The following is a 22,469-nucleotide window of genomic DNA, read 5'->3' on the forward strand; positions in this document are numbered from 1 at the left end:
AATTTCACCTTAATCATATAACTTTTTCTTGATTATATAAAGAAAAAATCAGCTTTTATTTTTTGATACAATATGGAGCTGCATAGTTGAGACTTTCAAGAGTATAACAAACCAACTGTAAGACATAGATACTTTACAGTCCACTCTGAATTCCCTAGTGAGGTAAGATGGGATAAGATGGTAAATGAGAATAGACCCTGGTAGTTTTGACAAGCCTCCGGTTACAGCCAACATAATCAAAAGCAAAAGCATGGCAAAGCAGTGGGAAATGATCTTCTGGTCTGTTTAGAGAATCTCTTCAGAATGCTGGACAGCATAGGCGGATTTTGTACGTCTTTAGATACATGTCCTGTCAATGTTCAGCAATTCATCAACTCTCGGATAAGATTGATTGAACGGTGACCCAATTCTCTTCGTTTTCCGATACATGTTCTGTCAATGTTCAGCAATCATCAACTCTCGGATAAGGTTGATTGAACCGAGTGGCGGTGATCGGATGCGTTTGTCGCTGTCGGAGGCACAACCACCCTTGACCTGTTATTAGTCTTTGGCGAGGCGAACCGCCGCTCAACCCCCTACCATCTAAACAACCATACCCACGTCTAAGCAAAGCGCGATAAAACCTTATGTTCTCTCTCTCCCAACTCTTCTCCTTCTATTTTTAGTCATTCCTCCCCTTCACGTTTCAAGCTACTCCGCTCTCCCTTCCCTCCCTCCCCGCCAATCCCTAGTTTCTATTCTTTTTTTCTTTATTTATTTATAATCCTTCTCTATTTCCCATTTTTATCCTTTTATCGTTTCAATTCCTACCCTTCCCCTCCCTTCCAATTAAAAAGGAAGAGATCCCTCATTATCAAAAATTTCCCCTTTCTCGGGGGAAATTTGATTCCACGGGGCATTTTTTTTTTTTTTTTTTGGATTTTAGATCTTTTACGAGTTCCACATAATCGTGATTTTTTTTTTAATCCCTTGATCAAATAATTTTCTTTTTTTAAATTCCGGGGGATGGGAAGGGGGACCTCGTCGGAGGGCGATGTGAGGAGCAATGGGAGGCGAGGGGACAACGCCATCTATCCGCTCGAGATGAACCCCACGGAGGCGGTGCCGCCGCGGCGCGGCGGCGGCGACGACTTCCGGCCGTTCCGGAAATGGTTCCCGTGGCTGGTGCCGCTGTTCGTCGTGGCGAACGTTGTCGTCTTCGTGGTCTCCATGTACATAAACGACTGCCCGAAGAAATCCACCAGCTGCGTCCTCGACTTCCTCGGGAGGTTCTCGTTCCAGCCCCTCAAGGAGAATCCCCTCTTCGGGCCCTCGTCCGTCACGTGAGCAGTCTTCTCTAATCTAATTGAAAAAAGAATGAATTTTTATAAGAAATTTATGATATGCTAATAGTTAGATTAGATGATAATCTTGGATTCTGATGGTGGGTTTTTGTGCATTTTAATGGGGAAAAAAGTTTTTTGTTTTTCCAATCTGAAAAATGTATCACAAGGTCAAAAAAGCATATGATGTGTTTGTTTGTAGTGTCTGCACTGGCAATTGGAACCATAAAATGTTTCGTATTCAAAAAATATAAGTATCAAATGTGTGTTTTTTTTGTGTTAATAATCTAAGTAACTGATGTTTGCTCGAGGATTTGTAGATGCTTCGCAATTTGTTATTTGTACTTTTCTCTTGGGATTATTAATTTCTGATGCAACAGAGTTTTGTGCGCAGTAGATGCCAAGTTCTTGTTCTGGATGTTTTAGGTAGCAGAGATATTTTATTATGTCGATATTGGCGAGGTTTGCCCAAGTCAAAGTTCAAAGAGTTACTCTGAAGGCCATGTTACTTTGTACCTTACAATCCGGGCTTTGATGTTGCTAATTAGTTGCTTTATCACTCTCTCTTCATATAAGTTTGCGCATTTTCCTTCTTGAATAATAGAAGATTTGAGTGACATTTATTTCTATCAGGTTACTGAAGATGGGGGCTCTAGACGTGAAAAAAGTGGTTCATGGGAACCAAGGATGGCGCCTCGTCACATGCATGTGGCTACATGCTGGAGTTATCCATATACTTGCCAATATGTTGAGTCTCCTATTTATTGGCATTCGACTTGAGCGAGAATTTGGATTTGGTATGCAGCAAATTAACAATGGTTTGACATCATTTATTAAGATCACCACCTACTTCACTCAAAAACCAAACTTATAGATAGCTATGTATCAATAATGTATATATGTTGCGAATGCCTACATAAATATTAATACAAGGGCACCTGCATGTTAGGTTCTATATCTGTCTGCTTTCATGTCCATTTAGATTTGCAGGGTATGAAGCAAATAATGCTAACTAGAAGTGACATTCTAAAATGTTTGACATATGATATTTGCAAGTCTTATACTCTTATATTTGATTTTGGCACGAAGCTGCATTTGTGAAACCGGGAGCAAGCTTAGGTTTCATATTTCAGCCAGGTTCAGTGCTGGAAACTAAGCTTCTAGGATTCCCCTAATTTGAACACTTTTGTAAGCTAAGCTTATCAAGTTCGCATCAGTTCGGCACTGACAATACATTTGTGGGCTTGGAGTCAGATAATTTGTGATCCCCCTTTAGTAGGGGCAAATGGTGAAGAAGAATGCAGAGATTCAAACCCTTATAGGTAGGATAAGTCAGCTATGATCATCAGTTTGGCCCTTTCCTTCAAGCAGTTGTCAACCTGAAGTTTGCCCATTATGCATTTTTATTTCCATTTCTTTTTCAGTCTTCTGGACCTCTAATTGACAGTCAATAATGCCTAGCCATAAACATCAAGCCTTTTCCTATCTTATCTAGGATCAGCTTTAGCATATCAATTGTGCATTAAATTCAAGAGTTTAAGTTTTATTATTACCATGTCGGGGGTGACATTGTTTATAAGGTTATTTTAGTGAAATATTTCCTAGTAATGATTATACTTATCTACTAACAGCCGAGATCTTTTGCATAATACATTAATAAGGTAAGAAGTGTTGAGCTAGATGGTTCCATGCTTCCTTGAAAAGGCTCTTCTGACTTCCTTGCTGTGATATGTCTCAATTAATAGCAGTCAACATTTGAATCACAGTTCTCTCTTTTTTTTCCTCTTTCTTTTAATAGTTTGCAACAGTACTCTGCATGAAATTTGGCCTTTTGCCAGCTACTAGTTTCTCAAAGTGGAATTAAATTGAGCGTGTTTATGATTCTAGTTTTGTTCATAGAAAATCAAAATATTTGTGCATAATGTACGATTAACCTAAACAGTGTTCCTTTGGCCTTCTGAGTATACGTAATTGTATATCGGTTGAATCTGTCTGCTTTTCCTTGTCTCTGTATTGGCCTTTTATTGTGGCTTGAGTAAATGAAGATGCATCTTCTGACAACCTAAGCCTTCCCTTTTCTTTTGCAGTGAGAATTGGCCCATTATATGTCATCGCTGGCTTAGGTGGGAGCTTGCTGTCTGCTCTATTTATCCAAGCAAGTATCTCTGTTGGAGCTTCTGGTGCTCTGTTTGGATTACTAGGAGCAATGCTTTCCGAACTTATAACAAACTGGACCATTTATGCAAATAAGGTTTGCTGAGAATGCCAATAATCTTATCGGAGTCGTATGGTTGATGGGATGTCAGTTCCTTGCTTTTATGCCCATTTATCTAATACTTCTTTTCAATGCCAGTTTGCAGCATTATTGACCCTTGTCGTCATCATTGCAATTAACCTAGCTGTCGGAATCCTTCCACATGTCGACAACTTTGCTCATATTGGAGGATTTATTACAGGTTTTTTTCTTGGTTTTGTGATTCTAATTCGCCCGCAGTTTGGGTATATCAGCCAAAAGAATGCTCCTCTTGGATATCATAGTCGTTCAATTAAACGCAAACACAAGACATACCAGTATGTATTATGGATCATTTCGGCTATTGCACTAGTTGTAGGGTAAGTCAACAAACACACTTTCTATCTTTAAATACATGTTTTCTTTTCTTTAATGTCTACATTGCAATATTTTATATTTTTCATGCTTTGCCTTGCATTACACCTTAACTTTGGAATTTCACTGTTCTATGGCCTGAGCACTACATCTTCTAATGCACAATAACTTGTATAATATTCCAGCATTTATTATTTTTCTATATTGCAAATTTTATGGTGCTGATAAAACACTTCTAACAGATGATAGCACAGTGCATGGCCACTTATTTAGCATTTTTGGTTCCTAGTGTAGGAACAATTTACAAAACTTGGAGGCACTCTGTAAGGCCTGTCAACAAAAAGTTATCTTATGCCTATTATATGCCTGTACATGGCAACCTCTTGTGCGGTCATGATCATGCTTGCTATATGTGAATCTATGATGATGAGGATGCATCATACCTAAGAAGTAAAGTAAATACTGTAGCAGCAAACCAAATTGTCTTTATTTGCTCTCTCTTGCATGTCAAGTTAATAGGAGGCTGTCATGTCATGAACACTATTTTTGATGGTTAGAAATGGTAAAGAGAGAGGATTGAAAATGCAGATGTCATTTGCACATCCTCGTTTTGCTTTGGTGGTGGGCGGGGACTCCCTCATTCACATATTATGCTTTGTTGATAAAAATCCTAATAGAAGTTCAAAATCCTGCAGGTTCATTGTTGGCCTAGTTTTGCTATTCAGAGGGGTCAATGCAAATGACCATTGCTCATGGTGCCATTATCTGAGCTGTGTCCCCACTTCAAGATGGAGCTGTGAGTCACAATCTAAGTCCTGCTTGGTAAGCTGCTTGGTCTTTTCTCTTGAATCTGTATCAAGAGGTCGTTTGTTTTTGATAGAAAGGTTTTTTGGTTTCTTTGCTCCAAAAAGAAGTTGCTACTTGTTTCGGAGCAATCTTGGGTACATGTCCTCAGTTTTTCTCTTGAAAATATGATAACTCCTTCACTTGACCATTTTGATGTTAAAGACTAAAAACAACACCTATGTCTCACTACCAATTCGAAATGCCTCTAGTAAAGCATATTTGATAGTAATACTCTCCACGTATTTTAAATTAAGTACTACCAATATACAGTTATTGAATTATAAATTATACTACTGAAGTTGAAAGTTTGTAAGTGAACATTTTTTTCAGCATTTCTATGGTTTCATGTTAATTGTCTATCGTTCTTTTTTTTTTTTCTAGCTAGCTTATTGGCCTAGGGGGTAACCTCCAGCCACTGATACGGCTCAAAAGTCAAGTAGGATAAATGGATAAATAATATTTAAACATGCTCAGTGACTCTCTCTAACACTGTATCTTCCTGCCTCAGACCTCCCAAAGTGGGCATCGGTTGAATTTGACATGCGAAGATAGTGGGAAAACCAAAGCATATGACTTATCTGGCATGACTGATGCTGCATCTCAGATTTATGAGCTTTGTGTCGAGCTTTGCGGTTGACAAGAGAGGGATATTTCAGTGTTGTGCATTTCCTGATCTATAATATATGCAGAAAAGGCATGCATTGGACCTTATGTAGTTTGTAAGTGTGTAATGATCTGTAATGCAATTTGTTCTGTTCTGTAATATCATTTCATTGTAGGCCTGTAGGGAAATATAATATTGCTTGTATTTTCTCACAGCATAAAAGAAATTGCCAGTCAGTTTTCTTTCCTTAGACATGGGCTCTGATAGTCGTTTCGATCTAGTCTTGCTGCGAATTTTGAGAAGGGTCAGAAGCTCGTCATCAGAGCATGCTGGAATCATCAAACTTGAGTTTGTTATATCTTGGAAAGTCAATATTTACACCAGATCAAGCCACCTTGACGACAAGATAACTGTCGTGCAGCCAAGATGGGCACATAAATTTGCACTTTTATAATTGATCTTGAAACAAAAATGCCAACAAAAAAGCTTGCTATTGAAGCTACCTGTTGCAGCTCCAAAGGCACTAATGCTACTGTAAACAGGCTATCGGTTTCTCCTTGAATAGTGTGTTTAATGCACAGGACTGTTATAGCCGTTATTATGGTGTCTAAAGGCTAATCATTAATTTCATACACAGTAAGGCGTTGTCGAGAAGGCATTAATTAATATCGTTAATTTCATACATCCTGAACCTGAAACAATGCAGTGCGCCAAACCTTTTTCCATTCAAGCAATTCTAACTGTTGTGGGGGGGGGGGGGGGGGGGGGGGTTGCGCCGAACTTAGTCCCACATCGGCTAGAGCGACTGTTGTGTGTGTGTGTGTGTGTGTGTGTGTGTGTGTGTGTGTGTGGGGGGGGGGGGGGGGGGGGGGGAGGGGGGGGGGGCGGTGCGCCGAACTTAGTCCCACATCGGCTAGAGCGGAAAAGTTCCGTGCCTTATAATGAGGAGGGGAGGGGGGGTGTGCCGAACTTAGTCCCACATCGGCTAGAGCGGAAAAGTTCCGTGCCTTATAATGAGGAGGGCGAAGCCTTTTCCTCACGAGGGTCCTTTTGTGGGACAAAACCGTGAGGGCAATCCCCCCGTCAGCGCTGGACGCGCGGATCGGAAACGTCTCCCTCCGTCAGCGCTGGACGCGCGGACCGGAGCGCCCAAAGCGGACAATACCTCGTGGGGGACGTGGTCTTTTTCTGCTCGGCTCGGTTGGGACTAGGGCTGTTGCAGGGGTGAAAATCCCGCAACAGATGGTGTTTTCATTGAGAGGCGTGTTTTCATTGAGAGGCGTGCCCCTTGCCGCAGGCTACCCTCCAGGACTGTGGGGGCCCCCGGGTAAAACCGGCACGGAACCTTCCCGCTGGGAGGCTATGTTGTGGGGGGGTGCCGAACTTAGTCCCACATCGGCTAGAGCGGAAAAGTTCCGTGCCTTATAATGAGGAGGGGCGAAGCCTTTTCCTCACGAGGGCCCTTTTGTGGGACAAAACCGTGAGGACAATCCCCCGTCAGCGCTGGACGCGCGGGCCGAAAACGTCTCCCTCCGTCAGCGCTGGACGCGCGGACCGGAGCGCCCAAAGCGGACAATACCTCGTGGGGGACGCGGTCTTTTTCTGCTCGGTTCGGTTGGGACTAGGGCTGTTGCTGGGGTGAAAATCCCGCAACACTAACATTTGGGTTGTTATCGAAGGGTGCAAGTGTGGAGAGGAATACTAACATCTTATACTACTTGTGATGGCTCATATGGTCATATAACGTAGAGGTTTGTAAAACTAAATCCTTAGATGAGCCCGTTTGCTTTGGTGGCCAAAATCAAAGCTTGTTTGGTAAAAAAGAATAACAATGTACTATCCCTGAACTCCTAGTGGAACCTATTGGGACTCGGTCTCAACTTTTGTCGGCAGGCAGCGACCTACAAAGCGTCGGTTGCCGGAGACTGGAAGAAAATAACCTGGAGACATGCTCAACTTGCGACGGTAATTGTGGATTTTTCCTGGGGGTGTCTGCCATCTTATAACCTGCCCCTATCTTGACTATGTTGCTGTAAAAAAACTTTGGCAAGGGTATCAAGGTCGGCAGCTTAGGCCCTAGCTATTTTGGCAACGTAGGGCCCTAACTATTTAATAAAACCGTTTCATGAGAAAAGACATAAATACAAAAGAGAGTATCAGAAAGAAAGAAAGAAAGAAAGAAATTTATGAAAAAACAGCAGGTTCCGAAGCTCTTTATTAGTGTATTCCTCTCATGCAACTGGCCGTAAAGTTTCTTATCTAAGAGAGTATCAGAACTGTCATCTGGATTTTCCCCTTTTTTTTGGACCCTAGAAGTCATCTCTCCCTCAACAGAAAGATTTCTAGCTGTCGGTGGCTTGCATTCACTGAACGACAGCCAGAAGCGAGCACATTATGATGGTATATATATGATGATGATGATGATCATGATGTCTCTCATATCGAGCATTTGTGTCATCATGTTGCTTGCTATGAGGCCCTCCAGCGGTCATGGTCGTGAAACCAGAGCTGGAATGTCGGTGTATGCATGTAGAAACTAGCGCATGCTGATGTCGTACCCAGCTAGCCATAATGTCCTGCCACATCATCAGGTAAAACGACATGCCTGGATGGGCATGGCATCGCTCTACATGGGGTCGAGTCTGGTGCTCATCACATCAGAGAGAAAAAGAAAATGGGACTCGATGCACCGAGTGGGTGCATGGTTTGCACAATATACACCTGTTCAAGAACTAAATCCTGGTGCCATTGAAGCTGAAAGGGTGACAACTACCCTATGATTAAGTGGAATCATTTGCTCCGATATCTACGTAGAGCAATCAACGCACGTACGTATTGGCGAAAAAGCCGGGAACCAGGGACCATGAAACATGCGTGTTCTCAAACCCATGATGTTCGAAGCCCCCAAAGCTCGGTGCGTCGTAAGAGCGAATTCGATTGCGTGGGAAAGAGGCACCGGGCGACAATTTGGGGAGAGAGATGGGCCCCGGGTTGCACGTTCCCTTGTCTTGGGGTCTATGGGACATCGCTAATGGACTAGTGCTCAACGCCATGTCTATGAGTTGTATCCCATCACATTGCACTGCACTTCCATGCGAGTCGTCTTTATAGCATTCGCGGCCGGTGAAGTTGACATTGGTGTCTTGTGGATCTTGGGATTACGTGGTGGTGTCACTTTAATTAGTCAAGGAAATGATGCTGGAAATGGAAAACAGAAAGGGAGGGCTAATCTGACCCTGGACTAGAGAGGGCCTAAGAGAGGTGTGTAAAAGCTACATCTACATCTTTGGGTGCGGCGGACAGATGTTCGTCTTAGAGAGAGCATTCATGCAGGCTGCTGAGATCACTTTTTCTTCCTTGGTCGGAGAGATTGGGATAGCTCAAAACATTTAGGATTCTCTTTTTGCTCATGTAGCTACCGGTTGGTTTATATTATCTGGGAGGTCCTACCTTCGAGTTTTTTTAAGATCAACTAGGACGGCAGTGTAATGGGTAACACAGTAGAGGCAGAGTGGGATTCGTGATCTGAGACTTAGATTCTTCCTAATCATAGCTAGCAGGACGCCGATTTTTGATGTCTCGGTTCCGAGAGTGAAGCTAAGGGTAGTTTGGGCACGTATCATCCGTGCGAGGCAAGTTTTGAAGGCCGATCTCATTGTAATTGAGAGTAACTCGACGATGATGATCGGGTGAATCCAAAATCAAGCTGGATCCGGAGTCGCTCATATGCTCCTGCATGATATCTGAAGGCGCTCGAGAAAGTATGTATCTCTGGTGGGCCAGGCATATTTACCGTGAGATAAAGAGTGTTGCGAACTATGTTGCCTCATTTGTAGTAAAGCATTCTGAAGAGGTATATTGGACTGACCTGTTAGCTGTTCTGACCGTGTTCCATGATATTTTATTTTCTGACTTCATTAAATATATTTATGCTAGGCATATACACGATTCGTCTATTTTACCAAAAGAAGAAAAGAAAAAGAAAAAGGAAACTATGCGCACTGAGAAAACATTCCTATTGTGTGATTAGATGGAGAGTACGATAGAACATCAAGGGATGAAACAACTAGATGTGACAAAACAAGCCATGTTCGGGGGCATCTCCAGTTGGACAGAAGGTATATATACGCCTGTTGTCCAAATAGATGGAAAGGAATCTTCCAGAAAAAGGGTGAGCCCGAACATTACAAGGGGAAACTATCGTCAACTATCATTCATGAACTTTAGATGACGCCGAAAGCAATGCACATACATTGCGATTTGGTGTTTAGTAGCTTGATTAAGTCCATCTTGATTGTGAGATGGTTGACATGCATGAAAGATTTCATTTGTCCACACAGAGAGAGAGAGAGAGAGAGAGAGAGAGAGAGAGAGGCAAAAGGATAAACTCATTATTCCCAGACAACAAATGTAGGCGAGGTTCAAACCTAGATCACCAGATGTTACCGTCTGATTATTTTACCAACCGTGCTAGTTTGCACCCAGTAAAGCTAAAAATCAATTAAAAAGCAGTTTTCAATGTTTTAAAAATCACAAAATTGTAGTCACGATATTTCATATTCGCAATTAATCCAACACTTGGCATGCATCAGATTCATACTGATGGTCATCTTTTCTGCATAATTTTTATAAAAAAAGTTTATTGGCAACATGATTTAAGCTAAATTATAACTAGACCAAGTAAAACAACAAAATAAGAGAGAGGAAAAAAAAAAAATCTTTCCCTGCAAATGGTGGAACGATTCAATTCCCAGTTATCTCCCATTAAGCCAAAGTTGAACCGACAAGCAATAGATGAAGGATCGAAAATGGCACAAATTTTTGCGTAGCCCTAGGAAAGAAGATGGAGAAGTAGGTAACTTTAAACTTAGGAACAATGATGAGGCGAAAGAAGACAGGAGACGGAGATGGGGGGCGGGGTAGGTAATAGCTAGCAAGCGGAAGCACATGGGGTTGGCTTGGACGCGGCGGGGCAACCCTAATCCCACCAATAATTCCCCTCACATGGCCGCGCCCCCACCTCTCGCTTTTATCTGACCGGCTCTCTCGAACCTGCCACGTGTTGCGGAATCTGACTTCGCAGACGCGAATCGCGCCGGTCTTTTCAGAAGATCATCGTCACTCCTGATCGCCGCACCCAGAACCGCACCCTCTTGCAGCCAAATCGAGTCCGATGCTAAAAGCGCAAAAAAAATTCCAGACATACGGAGTCCTCGATGACTGGGGACCGTGTGGTCAGGATAAGGGTGCCGTCTGGGTGCCGCGGCCAGTGGTGTGCTGCGAGCGTCAGAACTCCATGGCAGCCACCACCTAGCTGCCTTCGTAGCAAAGCCTTCCAAATTAATATATATATATATATATATATATATATATATATATATATATATATATATATATATATATTTTGCAACTTGTGACACTACTGTCCCTTCCGGCCTCGCCTCCTAAACCAAAAAAAAAAAAAAAAATCTCTTAGTGATACTACTATCTTGCCCTCTAAGCAGCGGTAGAGGTTTGATTAATTTTACTTATGGTTTAAGGTCAGATCAATATAATATCATATATTGTGAAGATCGTGCGGATGTGTATTTAGTTCCACATCGATTATTTACTGAGTAAATCTTAAGTACTTATGCAGAATTAAAGAACTCAAATAATATTGACTAGTCTTATTGATAAAGTCCTAGATTATGACAAATAGTATTAGAATGGACCCAACTCATAATCTGTATAGACTAGAAGATACTGCAGTATGGATCCATCGGGCCTGATCACGGATCGATCGTGGTGCTTCTTATCCTGACAAGAATGTTAGAGCTTAAATGGAAGGAATATGTGAGGATCCGTGCGGATGTGTGTTTAATTCCATATCGATTATTCGTTAGATAGATCTTGGGAGGTTCTGAGTTGTGACATATATAAAATATATAGCAGCGATAATTTAGAATTTTCACAAACAATTTAGTGTTATATCTGAAATATTATACAATGGTTTCGTAACTATATAGAGATGGAAAGACCTTGGAAATCACTCTAGAATATTGTCTAGCTGTAGTTTATAAGCTTTCTTATATGCATGGAGATGTAACAAAGATAGCATTACGGATATCTATCTTAGATCAATTGAAATCACTCTATAGACTGATATATAGCATCATGATAGGTTCCTTCCCCAACTATGGAATGAAGCATATATCTTGCAAAGTGTCATAATTAAAGTCTGCTTATCAGTAGAACTCTTCTTTAAGTAATACTTCACACGAGTTTTGACATCCACAAATCTTGATCACGCTACCGCAAATCTCGCAGAACTCGAGGCCAAACCTGCTTTCCACCACATGTATGAGAGACGATATTAGAATTCCTTTTGAACTATAAAATATAAACCGCACAAACATGGTATTTTTCTAGGACCACATATTTTCAGATTGCAATAAATAAAGAACATGGAACATGGTTGGATATTGGGGCGATATCTCGGAACATGGGACATGGACCACAACCAATATTATTTTATTAAATTTTATCTTCCATGCAAGGCTATCTTTTGCATCGCCTCTTCACGCAAATAGATTTCCTACAACCAATTATAGATTCATGAGGAAACACATATTCCGTACTTTGTCGACTGATTTATAGGAATGACAGTCTTTTCCATCGCACATCTAATCTAAGTTTATGATCTCTGTGATGATCAAACTCTCTAGAGATTATTGCTTACACCTTGCAATAGTCTTCTGTCTTTTTATGACAGAATCAAACAAAAGGACGAGAGAACTTAATAAGGTTTTCTTTTATTGCAATGGTTGAGAAAAATGAGTTTCTAGCGATCTAACACTAAATACTCAATCCAAGAAACCAAGCCCGAATTTTAACAGAAACGACATGGCGAATCCGAAGAGCAACCCAAGTCACTGTTTGGTAGACATTCAGGATCTTTTGTCGTATTTTTATGCGATCTATGATAGATTTTGAGACTCATGTGCTGCATTCAGGATCTCGGGATTACCGCCAAGTTCTAATGCAAGCGGATTTTAAAGACTGCTATACATTGCAAGTGGGTCATCAATAAACATGAAGACGGTAAGGGAGCAGACACCACCATACTTGGTTAGGTAAGTGCGACTCGGGGGCGACAGTGGGCTCGAGGTGGGACCACTTGTCCAATTAAATGCCAACATGTGGACGCCGATGGCGCTTTTTGTCCCTCTCCTTCTCTCCGGCTGGAAAAATTATTGGTTAGACCGGGTCCACCACAACGGCTGTGGACCAATCCAACCAGAATCCAAAACGAGTAAAGGAAAACAGTCGAGGGAAGAGGGCTCCGGTTCCGGCCTTTCAAACCCGTTCTCCGTCCGTCTCCCTAGCGCTCGAAATCCGTTCGATATCCGTTCTCCGGCTCCCCCTTTCTCCTCCATCCCTAGCGAGAGACCCTAGCACGGAGAGAAGGGGCCACCCGAGCCCGTGCCGTCGGCTAAAGTCTCCGTTCTCGGGATAATTTTCCCTACTGCACGGGCTACCAATGGATGGAGTACTCCCGGCCTCAATGCCCTCCACACCCTATCCCCACTCTTTATCCTCCCCTTGGCCTAGAAATAAGCCAACTCGTAGAACACCAAGCTGCTCGACGTGTTCCCGAACCGGTGCAAGCACATCCGAGCAACCAGGCGGCGGGGGGCGATGGACATGGTGTCGGCGCTGCAGCCCATGCCGGCGAGGCTGAAGGTCTTCACGGGGCGGGCCAGCTGGAAGCGGTGGACGATGAGGGAGGAGAGGGAGGGGGACGGGGCGAACATGCTGCAGCCGATGACGAGGACGGTGATGCGGGAGGGAGACGACGCGACGGCGGTCTTGGTGTGAGGAGAAGGGGAGAGGGCGGAGCGCTCCTTCTGTTTTTTTTTTTTTTTACTTAACCGGAGCTCATTGGATCCCCGTGGACAACGAGTACACGTGTTGGACACTGGTTGGACTGGTCCACAGATGATGTGGTGGACGTGGTCCGCCCAATAATTTTCCCCCCACCACCTATCATGACTGGGCAATAAGCCGATAACAAAACACGAAAGAATAAAATCACCGGTCCATAGACCGTGCTACATTACAAGCATCTGTGAACTCTATCCATCCCATCGTAGCCGTTGCTTAGGAATCAGTTGGTTATTAGCACGAGAAGACTTATTAAAAACGGCATTTTAGTAACGGACCAGATCGAGCCCAACACCGAGTCCCCTTTATTCCTTTTATTTTTGTTTCCAATATTTAAGAAAAAAATATCCCCCAACCCCCCAACTCGCTCCATAAGTAGCCCTCCCCCCATCCGCTTTCAACCCCAATCTCTCTCTCTCTCTCTCTCTCTCTCCCACGCCCATTCACACTGTTCCCTCTCATTCTATTCTCTCTCCAAGGGTTCCAAATGGCCTTCTTCCACGGCGCCGCAACCATCGCCGTATCTCTGCTCGCATTCTTGACGCTGGCCGACGCCCGGATCCCCGGCGTCTACGCCGGCGGACCCTGGCAGACGGCCCACGCCACCTTCTACGGCGGCAGCGACGCCTCCGGCACCATGGGTACCCCCCACATTTCCCTTTTACGGCTAGCTAAGCTAGCTCGTTTGTCCTAAGATTAGTTCGGCATCGTTTGATTAGTTTTCCTTTCTTTGCTTTCGTTTGGTGTTTGGTCTAAACTATTATATGTTAGGAGGTGCGTGTGGGTATGGGAATCTGTACAGCCAGGGGTACGGGGTGGAGACGGCGGCCCTGAGCACGGCGCTGTTCAACGACGGGCTGAGCTGCGGGGCGTGCTTCGAGATCAAGTGCGGGGAGGAGCCCAGGTGGTGCCACCCGGGGAGCCCCTCCATCCTCATCACCGCCACCAACTTCTGCCCCCCCAACTACGCCCTTCCCTCCGACAATGGCGGCTGGTGCAACCCTCCCCGGCCCCACTTCGACCTCGCCATGCCCATGTTCCTCAAGATCGCCCAGTACCGCGCCGGCATCGTCCCCGTCTCTTACCGCAGGTACATACATATCTATTACCGCCCCACCCCACCGCCCCTTGCTTTCTTCTTCTTTTTTCTCTTCATCCTCCACCGTAGATCTTCTAATACTACCTAGTTCCACCGGCTGTGATGCGATCGCTCGACACTCGCTCACTAGGGTCACCTTTTTTTGCCCTTTCCCCCCGTTTTTTTTTTTTTGCCCTTTACCCTTTACCCTTTACCCTTTACCGTCCGTCAGCGTCTTTGACCTCGGTCGTTAGTCGCGACTGACCGTAATAATGTCGACGTAATTATTGAAATCATTAAGTGCCCCGCTTTAACGTCCTCCATCCGTTTTCTTGCAGTATTCGTTTCGCCATTTACTTACGCCTCACCCTTATTATTATGATGTAAACTTGTATTATGAGATGATGTAAAATTAATTATGAGATAAAGTACTTATTACCAAAATAAAGTACTAAATTACTACGAAGAAGGGAAGGACCGCACCTGATATTAAACGCTTCTTTCTCCAACCAAAGTGACCAAACCCCCCTCCTGACCCTTCTCCCCGGTCGATTCGGTTTTCACTCTTTGCCACTTTAATGTCCCATCCCATCACACGTCTCGAGACCAAAACCGCGTGAATCTTGGGAGACCGAGGCACGTGCCCCCACGCGCCTGCCCGGGCCCATCCCTTTCCCTCAGCTTTTGTATTATGTTTAGTTTGATTACTTTTGGACAGGGTGCCGTGCCGGAAGGCGGGAGGGATCCGGTTCACCATCAACGGGTTCGAGTACTTCAACCTGGTGCTGATCACGAACGTGGCCGGCGCCGGCGACATCGTCCGGGTGAGCGTGAAGGGGTCGCGGACGGGGTGGATGCCGATGTCCCGGAACTGGGGCCAGAACTGGCAGTCCAACGCCGTGCTGGTGGGCCAGTCCCTCTCCTTCCGCGTCACCGCCAGCGACCGCCGCACCTCCACCTCCTGGAACATCGTCCCCGCCAACTGGCAGTTCGGCCAGACCTTCGCCGGCAAGAATTTCCGGGTCTAATTCACAATTGCAGAGATGGCGCTGGAAAACCGAGATTTCAAATCTCCCGCCATGCCATGCTGTGGTGTCTTTCTTTTTCTAGGCGCCAGCTTTTTAGGCTGCTTGTTTTAGTAGTGCTTTCCGGATTCTGGATGGGAGTCGTGAAGCAAAGGAAAGGGTGAGAATTTTATATTTTGATCGACCGTTAGCTTGTGATGTTATTGGGAGTAGTGGGTTTAGAGCGAGTGTAGGGCGTAGTAGCGGCTGAAGCGGCTGCAGACCAAAAGTATGAGTGCTGGCAGCCCGCAGTTGCTTATATGTAATATCTGAGACTCTTGAGTATAGTATGATGGTAATTTATATATTGATCGTGATGTAGTTTGATATACAAAAGAGTTTTGAGTAATGTCTCAGGGCAAGGGTTAGATTCGCTTCGTTTATTAGAATGTGATTTGAAGGCATTTTAGCCTTCAAAATGAGAAGCTACTACGTTGAAGCATTCATATTCCGTAAGGTCTTGCGACGTTTAGGTGGAGACTGGTTTAGTTTGCATCATGAGGGACTCAACTTGTATTACCGAACCATGGAATTTGAAGCCTCCTGCATCGTCTGTAACTACAGAAATTACGCCGCTCGAGTTATAATTTGCTTTGTACCAGCCCTCAGGGCCTCTCCTTGTGGTGCCCATGTCACCTCCAAAATAGTTCATCATGAAGCCTTTTCATGCAAGTATGTGACTAAGATCTAGGCTGGAACGAGATCTAAAAGAAGAAGACAAAAGAGAGAGAGAAAAATCTTCGTCTCCGTGAAAACTATGACATGCAATCTTGGTGGACCATGGCTACTGCCTCCTAGTTTAATTATTGTGTCCAACGGACAGATCCGTGTTAAAAGTACACATACTGGCATTCACTACTACAGCTATGCAACGGCTCTTTGAACAGCCGTCTCTATGCGCTTCAACAACCGTTGCTGAACTCAAAAGAAAGGGTTGCACTCTTGGGGCAAGCGACCACGGGCATTCCAATTCATTGGACCAGCAAGTAAGCCTTTGGAACCTAGCTCTTGTTTAGAACACACGGAACGGGCTATTAGAATCCTTTAGCAATTAAGCCACACCTTTTGTTCTCCAATTCCTTCAAACTTTAATGTTCCTCCAAATGATTTCCACTAGCTCTCACAAAATTCTCCAACCTACATAGTTCGCTTCATATCTTATCCAAAGCAATAATACTAGCTCTTGTGTGTGTTTGGTCTCCGTTTTCTCACCCTACTATTTTGTATATTTAACATCACATACAACCATTGAGCACTAAAGCAATAATACCTGCCATGACTCCACGGCATGGTAAGTGAATAAAAAGTAGCCACCACAAAGTCCACACCACGTTGTAGCAGGACCGATCTAGATCCAACTATGACACAGCTGAAGTCATACTAAGTTATGTGTAGTATAAGAAATGAATAAGTTTCATATCGTTAAAATGTGAGCTGATGTCCATCCCACCCCGCCTCCTTCGTTTTCTCTGTTTTTTAACCCTTTGACTGGATGTTTGCCGGTAATTCTGAAGAAGGGCTAAAATTGAGGATGAAAAAACCCAAAGTAGACAATCTCATTTGATAAGCCAACATACATTGATAAACCAAAGTAGGATGCAAATGGAATTTAAGCGGAACCCAGTTTTTTTTTTTTTTCCCCTCTGTTTTTAAACAGCCGACCACGTATTAACAAGACCTGATAACCAACGTAAATTGGGCCCTGACTTAGGCTCCTCTCTGGATGAGGGCCCATAGACCTAGGTTAAAGCTCGTAGGTTGCTTATGGGCTCGGCCCATAGATCACCTTGGTCCATCGATGGTTCGACCTGGCCCAATTGTGTCCGGACTCGTGTTTTTATCAGCCCCATCGTCCAGACGAAGGCAAGCAAGCAGGATTGAAAGGAACCCTCGAAAGTGGGACGCGAACCGTGTCTAGGAAAGCAGAAGATCGAAATTAGCGAGGAAGATTTTGATCGCAGGTCATAGGACTTAAAAAGGATGGTAGGAGACCAAAAACAAAAAAAACAAAAACAAATGGAGACTGCCGACGAATGACAGGAACTACAACTATTTGTTCAAAAAAAAAAAAAAAAAAAGGCTACAAGTGACAACCGACTCACCATCGTGGTGTTGTCCAAGGGCCCCTACACTAACCATCCATTCGTTTTCCATGGATCAAACAAAAAAGAAGAGATTAAAAAAAAAAAAAAAACTATGACGACGGATGCAAATAACCATCTATATATAATTTGAAAGCAAAAAAAAAAAAAAAAAACACTAAACCTGTAGGAGGACGGAGATCGTGATGGACAGTTTCCTAGAAGAAGATGCTTATCAAGTGAGAAACCCGTCATCGTGGAAGAAACCCAAGCGATCTATTTGCGGCGACACAGGGAAGAAATTTTGTGGAGAGAGAAGACACCGCGCCAAAAGAGCGGCACCTTCCCTCCCTTCCGTCTTCTACCGCAGCAAATGAAAGCCATAGGGTTTCCAGAACCCCACTCGAGCCATCTCCAAGGCCCGCCTCAAATCCTGCGCGACATACAAAGGATAAATAAAATAGCAGCATACATTGCAACATAAGCTAAGAATACCGATAAATTCCAATTCCAGAACAGGGGGAAAAGGCACAGAAATCAGCCGTAATGGAGCAACTTCGCTAGTCACAGAAAAGGAATGAGATCGAATGAAAAATAATAATGCGACAAAAAAGATTACCAGATCTCAAATTGTTCGTCACAAATTAACTCCTGCAAATTTTATGCCATCTGCAATTGTGCTTTGAGCGATAAAGGAGCGTTTGTTGAGCATTTAAAATGACTACATAGTTAGCCAATTTAGTAATTACCTCTCTACGAGATGCAATGATTCATCAATCTGGAAACAGAAGAAGTAACATCTCATAAGGAATGATAGCAATTTTTTTTCCCATTCTTAATAGTGCATGCTGATAGCCACCTCCCACTACAACTACAAAGAAAATAAAACAAGGGTGAACAACTTATTGTCTTCAATAAAATGCCCGTTCTGTATTCAAATAACACCAAATGTGCGATATAAAGGAAGATGGCTCCACTATGCTGGACAATTCTTCAGTTCGAGAATTTAACATACAGCCAAAAGCATTTTATTATTCATGCAAATTTATCATTCTATCATCCATTTCTCCTAGTAACATCAAGCAATCAAAATCCATGTGAAACAACTCTACCATGTAACTTATCAAATAAACAAAAAAAAAAGGAACAAAATTCACGCACATTATGACATGGAGAAAAATTCTCTTTGGTATCTTTTTTTTCCACTTAGTTAACTTGGCTTTCTATCCATTCCCAAGTTTATGTTTCCAACATAGAATGGGCGTGAGGAGTCACGTATTACTTTTTTTTTATTCTTTTTTTTGAAAGTTTGGTATTTTCTGAGTTTTGAAAAAACAACTTGAGAAGTACTAACCAACAATTTTGATAACGTGTAATAATACATATACTCCTCACTCTAAATAATAAACTATAATAAAAATCAGCTTACTGTTACTAAAATTCTAGTAGGTATTTTATAAAGTTTTGTTTTTATAAATAAATAAACTGAAAAGGCCAAAGATAAAGAAATACTATCTTTATATTTTAGTTTTCATAAAAAAAAATCCAACCATGTTTTAGTTTGAAATAAAATATTATGCCTTGATGGTAAAACATTATAGCTCGTGACGTGGCAGTGAAAATCATGCTGGCCAGCCTGTTTGAATGGCAGACCCTTGTTGGGAAAATAGCAGCAGTTCTGGGAGCATTTCCCGTCGCAAAAATATTAATGGTTAGAAAACCAAGGCAATTGCTAGGTTACAGGCTCAGGAGGACCAGAGGGGAGATCTAGCAGATGGGGAGATGGGGGAGCTCAGATCACTATTGACACTGCATGATGGCCTTCTTAGACAGCAGGAGATATTTTGGAGACAGAAATCGAGGGTACAGTGGATTGTGGAGGGCGACAGAAACACTAGATTTTTCCACCAGGCGACAGTTATCAGAAGGCATCAGAACAGAATCAGAGTTATCAGGGATGAGAGGGGGCAGGTGTCAGAGGATCCGGAGAGGATTCAGAGGGTTATGGAGTATTTTTTCAGGGCTAGGTGGACAGAGCAGCCTACAGGTGGGAGCATAGTGGATATCTACTCGCCTGAGGTTGGGGTGTCAGAGGGGGAGACAGCTGCACTGACCAGACCAGTTTCGGAGGAGGAGATCAGAGAGGCAGTGAGGTCCCTCGCGGGGGATAAGGCCCCAGGGCCGGATGGTTTCCCACCCTTATTTTTTCAGAGATATTGGATGATAGTGGGTCGAGATGTGATGGCGGCTATACAGCAGTTTTTCAGTACAGCAGTGATGGCGGCAGATTGGCAGAGGACTTTTATCACCTTGATACCGAAGCGGCAGGATGCCACGGAGCCGAGTCATTTTCGGCCGATTAGCCTTTGTACGACCCTGTACAAGGTGACGGCGAAGATTCTCGCCATCCGTTTGCGGTGTGTCCTTCCTAGGCTTATTAGCCTAGAGCAGGGAGCTTTCTTGGAGGGGCGGAGTATATCTAATAATGTACTTATTGCCTAGGAGTTTATGTTTGATCTCGGCAGGGCCCCGGTGAGGAGGAGCTTGATGGGGATCAAGCTAGATATGGAGAGGGCCTATGATAGGGTGAGATGGGACTTCTTGCAGCAGTCTTTGCAGGGGTTTGGATTTCCTGAGACTTGGATCAGATGGGTGATGGGCTGTGTACGTGCCCCTTCCTTTGCTATCTTGATGAACGGGACGCCATCCCGTTTCTTTGTGTCGACAGGGGGGTTGCGTCAGGGGTGCCCCCTTTCTCCCCTATTATTCATTATGTGCTCAGATGCATTGTCTAGAGCTCTACGACGAGCAGTGGCCTCTCAGGAGCTGGAGGTTTATAGACCGGTGGTGAGGGCTCCTCCGATTTCCCACTTGTTGTTTGCTGATGACTGTCTGCTCTTGGCCAGGTCGTCGGTGCAGTCGGCTCGGATCATCTGTGGGATTATTCGGGACTACTGTGCAGCATCAGGACAGCGGGTCAATCAGTCCAAGTCATCTATTATTTTCAGCCCAAAGACCAAAGTAGCTGTGAGGCGTTCGATAGTGGAGATCCTGGGGGTGGGAGAGCAGGAGGGCATGATGACATATCTAGGGGTCCCACTCTCCGGTCAGCGGTTGCGGCGGAGGGATTGTGCAGCTCTGGAGTTCAGTATCAGACGGAGACTCGAGGGGTGGCAGATGCATACACTTTCGATGATGGGTAGGATCACTTTGGTTCGCTCAGTTCTTACCTCGATCCCTATCTATCTACTTTCCAATACTATCATTCCAGTTACAGTCCTGAGATCCCTTGAGCAGCTGTTTAGGGACTTTATTTGGGGGAGGTGCAGTGGCAGAGGGGGAGTCCACTTGGTGGCTTGGGATGTTGTGTGCCAGCCGGCTAGATATGGAGGATTGGGGGTGCAGTCTTTGGTGGCCACGCGGGAGGCACTAGTTGCTAGACATGCAGTTAGATTTTTGCTTGAGCCCGAGGGTATGTGGTCTTCACTGATGAGGGCTAAATATGGTGCCTTGGTTCCTGGGGTGCGAGCTGGCCGTCACCATTCTCCGATTTGGAGGGAGATTTGCACTAGAGCTGGGGTGGTGCTTCCAGAGATTAGATGGATCATAGGCGATGGACGGTCTATTGATGTGCTGGAGGACAGTTGGGTGACCGAGATACCGATCTGCCGTATGCCGACCACGGTTGATGTGACGAGATTAGCTGGCTGCAGGGTTAGTGAGCTGCTGACACTAGAGGGGGCTCGATGGAGGGAGGAGATGGTTCGGGAGGTCTTTGGAGAGCGATTGGCGGAGTCGGTTCTGTCTATTCCGATTCCCACTGGTGGGGGGGGGGGGGGCGACAGGCTAGTATGGGTTCCGACGGGACGGACGCGGGTACGGGTCAGAGATCTCCGTGCATTGATTGGTAGGGAGCCAGCTCGTCAGATTGAGGGTGGCTGGATATGGAGGTTGCGGATTCATCCGCGAGTGGCTTTATTCATCTGAAAGGTGGCCTGGGGCTGCCTTCCTACGAGGAGCTTGTTAGCCCGGCGTGGCATGGCGGTCTCTCAGTGCTGTGAGGAGTGTGCAGATAGTGAGGAGACGATCGAGCATGTCCTCCTGCAGTGCCCCAGAGCCAGAGAGATATGGAGGAGATCACCGGTCCTACTACCCGACTCGATAGTCTCTGCACAGGATATGATTCAGATGTTGAGAGCCTCCACGCTGAGTCCCCGATCTGTGGAGGTAGGGATTCTGGTGGCATACCTGTCCTATCACATCTGGTTGGATAGGAATGCCGGCCTGTTTGAGGGGAGGAGGTCGCCCCCGAGGAGGGTGGTGGATAGAGCGACGCTATCTGCGAGGGAGGTTCTTGCGGCTACCATGCGATTTTCTTCTAGGATAGCCAGGGACATCTGGGGTACTCTCCACGCTGCTTCAGCGCCCTGGTTTGCCCTTGTTTCTTGGGTACCCCCACCCCTTGGCTATCTTAAAGTAAATTTCGATGGCAGTCGGTCAGTGGATGGTGTGGTTGGAGGGGTTGGATTTGTGGTTAGGGACCACCATGGCAGGTTGATAGCGGCAGGAGGGCGGCGTACGCCTGGACTCTCTGTGGTCGGAGCAGAGCTGCGGGCGGCTTGGGAGGGTATATCCTACGTGTGGCAGGTTCTTGGTGTGGAACGGGTCTGCCTTGAGGGGGATTCATCTGTGGTTGTCGAGTGGCTTCGAGGGGCGGATCGGTTTGGGGATGGCCATCCCCTCATTAGAGAGGTACGTAGGATGGTATGGCTGATGGGCGACGTTCAGATAGGACATGTGTTCAGAGAGGCGAACAGGGCTGCAGACTGGGTCGCCTCTCATGCTGCCCGGCATTCCGGAGATTTTACTTGGACGTCTGATGATGATGTTCATCCTTACTTGTATCTTTTACTTTCCCGCGATTTAGCAGGTTGTACTCA

The 22,469-nt window shown here is 44.8% G+C and overlaps 2 protein-coding genes across 2 annotated transcripts; both read left to right on the plus strand.

The window, feature by feature from the left end:
• The first annotated feature begins 565 nt into the window (after positions 1-565).
• LOC103703503 (RHOMBOID-like protein 2) lies at positions 566-5,630 on the plus strand. The gene is made up of 6 exons (XM_008786373.4): positions 566-1,322; positions 1,956-2,119; positions 3,410-3,573; positions 3,676-3,935; positions 4,626-4,752; positions 5,285-5,630. The coding sequence occupies exons 1-6, from the start codon at positions 1,006-1,008 to the stop codon at positions 5,411-5,413; spliced, it is 1,161 nt and encodes a 386-aa protein (XP_008784595.2). The 5' UTR covers positions 566-1,005; the 3' UTR covers positions 5,414-5,630.
• An 8,038-nt stretch (positions 5,631-13,668) lies between these two features.
• LOC103703502 (expansin-A4-like) lies at positions 13,669-15,784 on the plus strand. The gene is made up of 3 exons (XM_008786372.3): positions 13,669-13,947; positions 14,078-14,396; positions 15,103-15,784. The coding sequence occupies exons 1-3, from the start codon at positions 13,794-13,796 to the stop codon at positions 15,410-15,412; spliced, it is 783 nt and encodes a 260-aa protein (XP_008784594.1). The 5' UTR covers positions 13,669-13,793; the 3' UTR covers positions 15,413-15,784.
• Positions 15,785-22,469: the final 6,685 nt, after the last annotated feature.

The sequence above is a fragment of the Phoenix dactylifera genome, chromosome 3, assembly GCF_009389715.1.
Source record: "Phoenix dactylifera cultivar Barhee BC4 chromosome 3, palm_55x_up_171113_PBpolish2nd_filt_p, whole genome shotgun sequence".
NCBI lineage: Eukaryota > Viridiplantae > Streptophyta > Magnoliopsida > Arecales > Arecaceae > Phoenix > Phoenix dactylifera.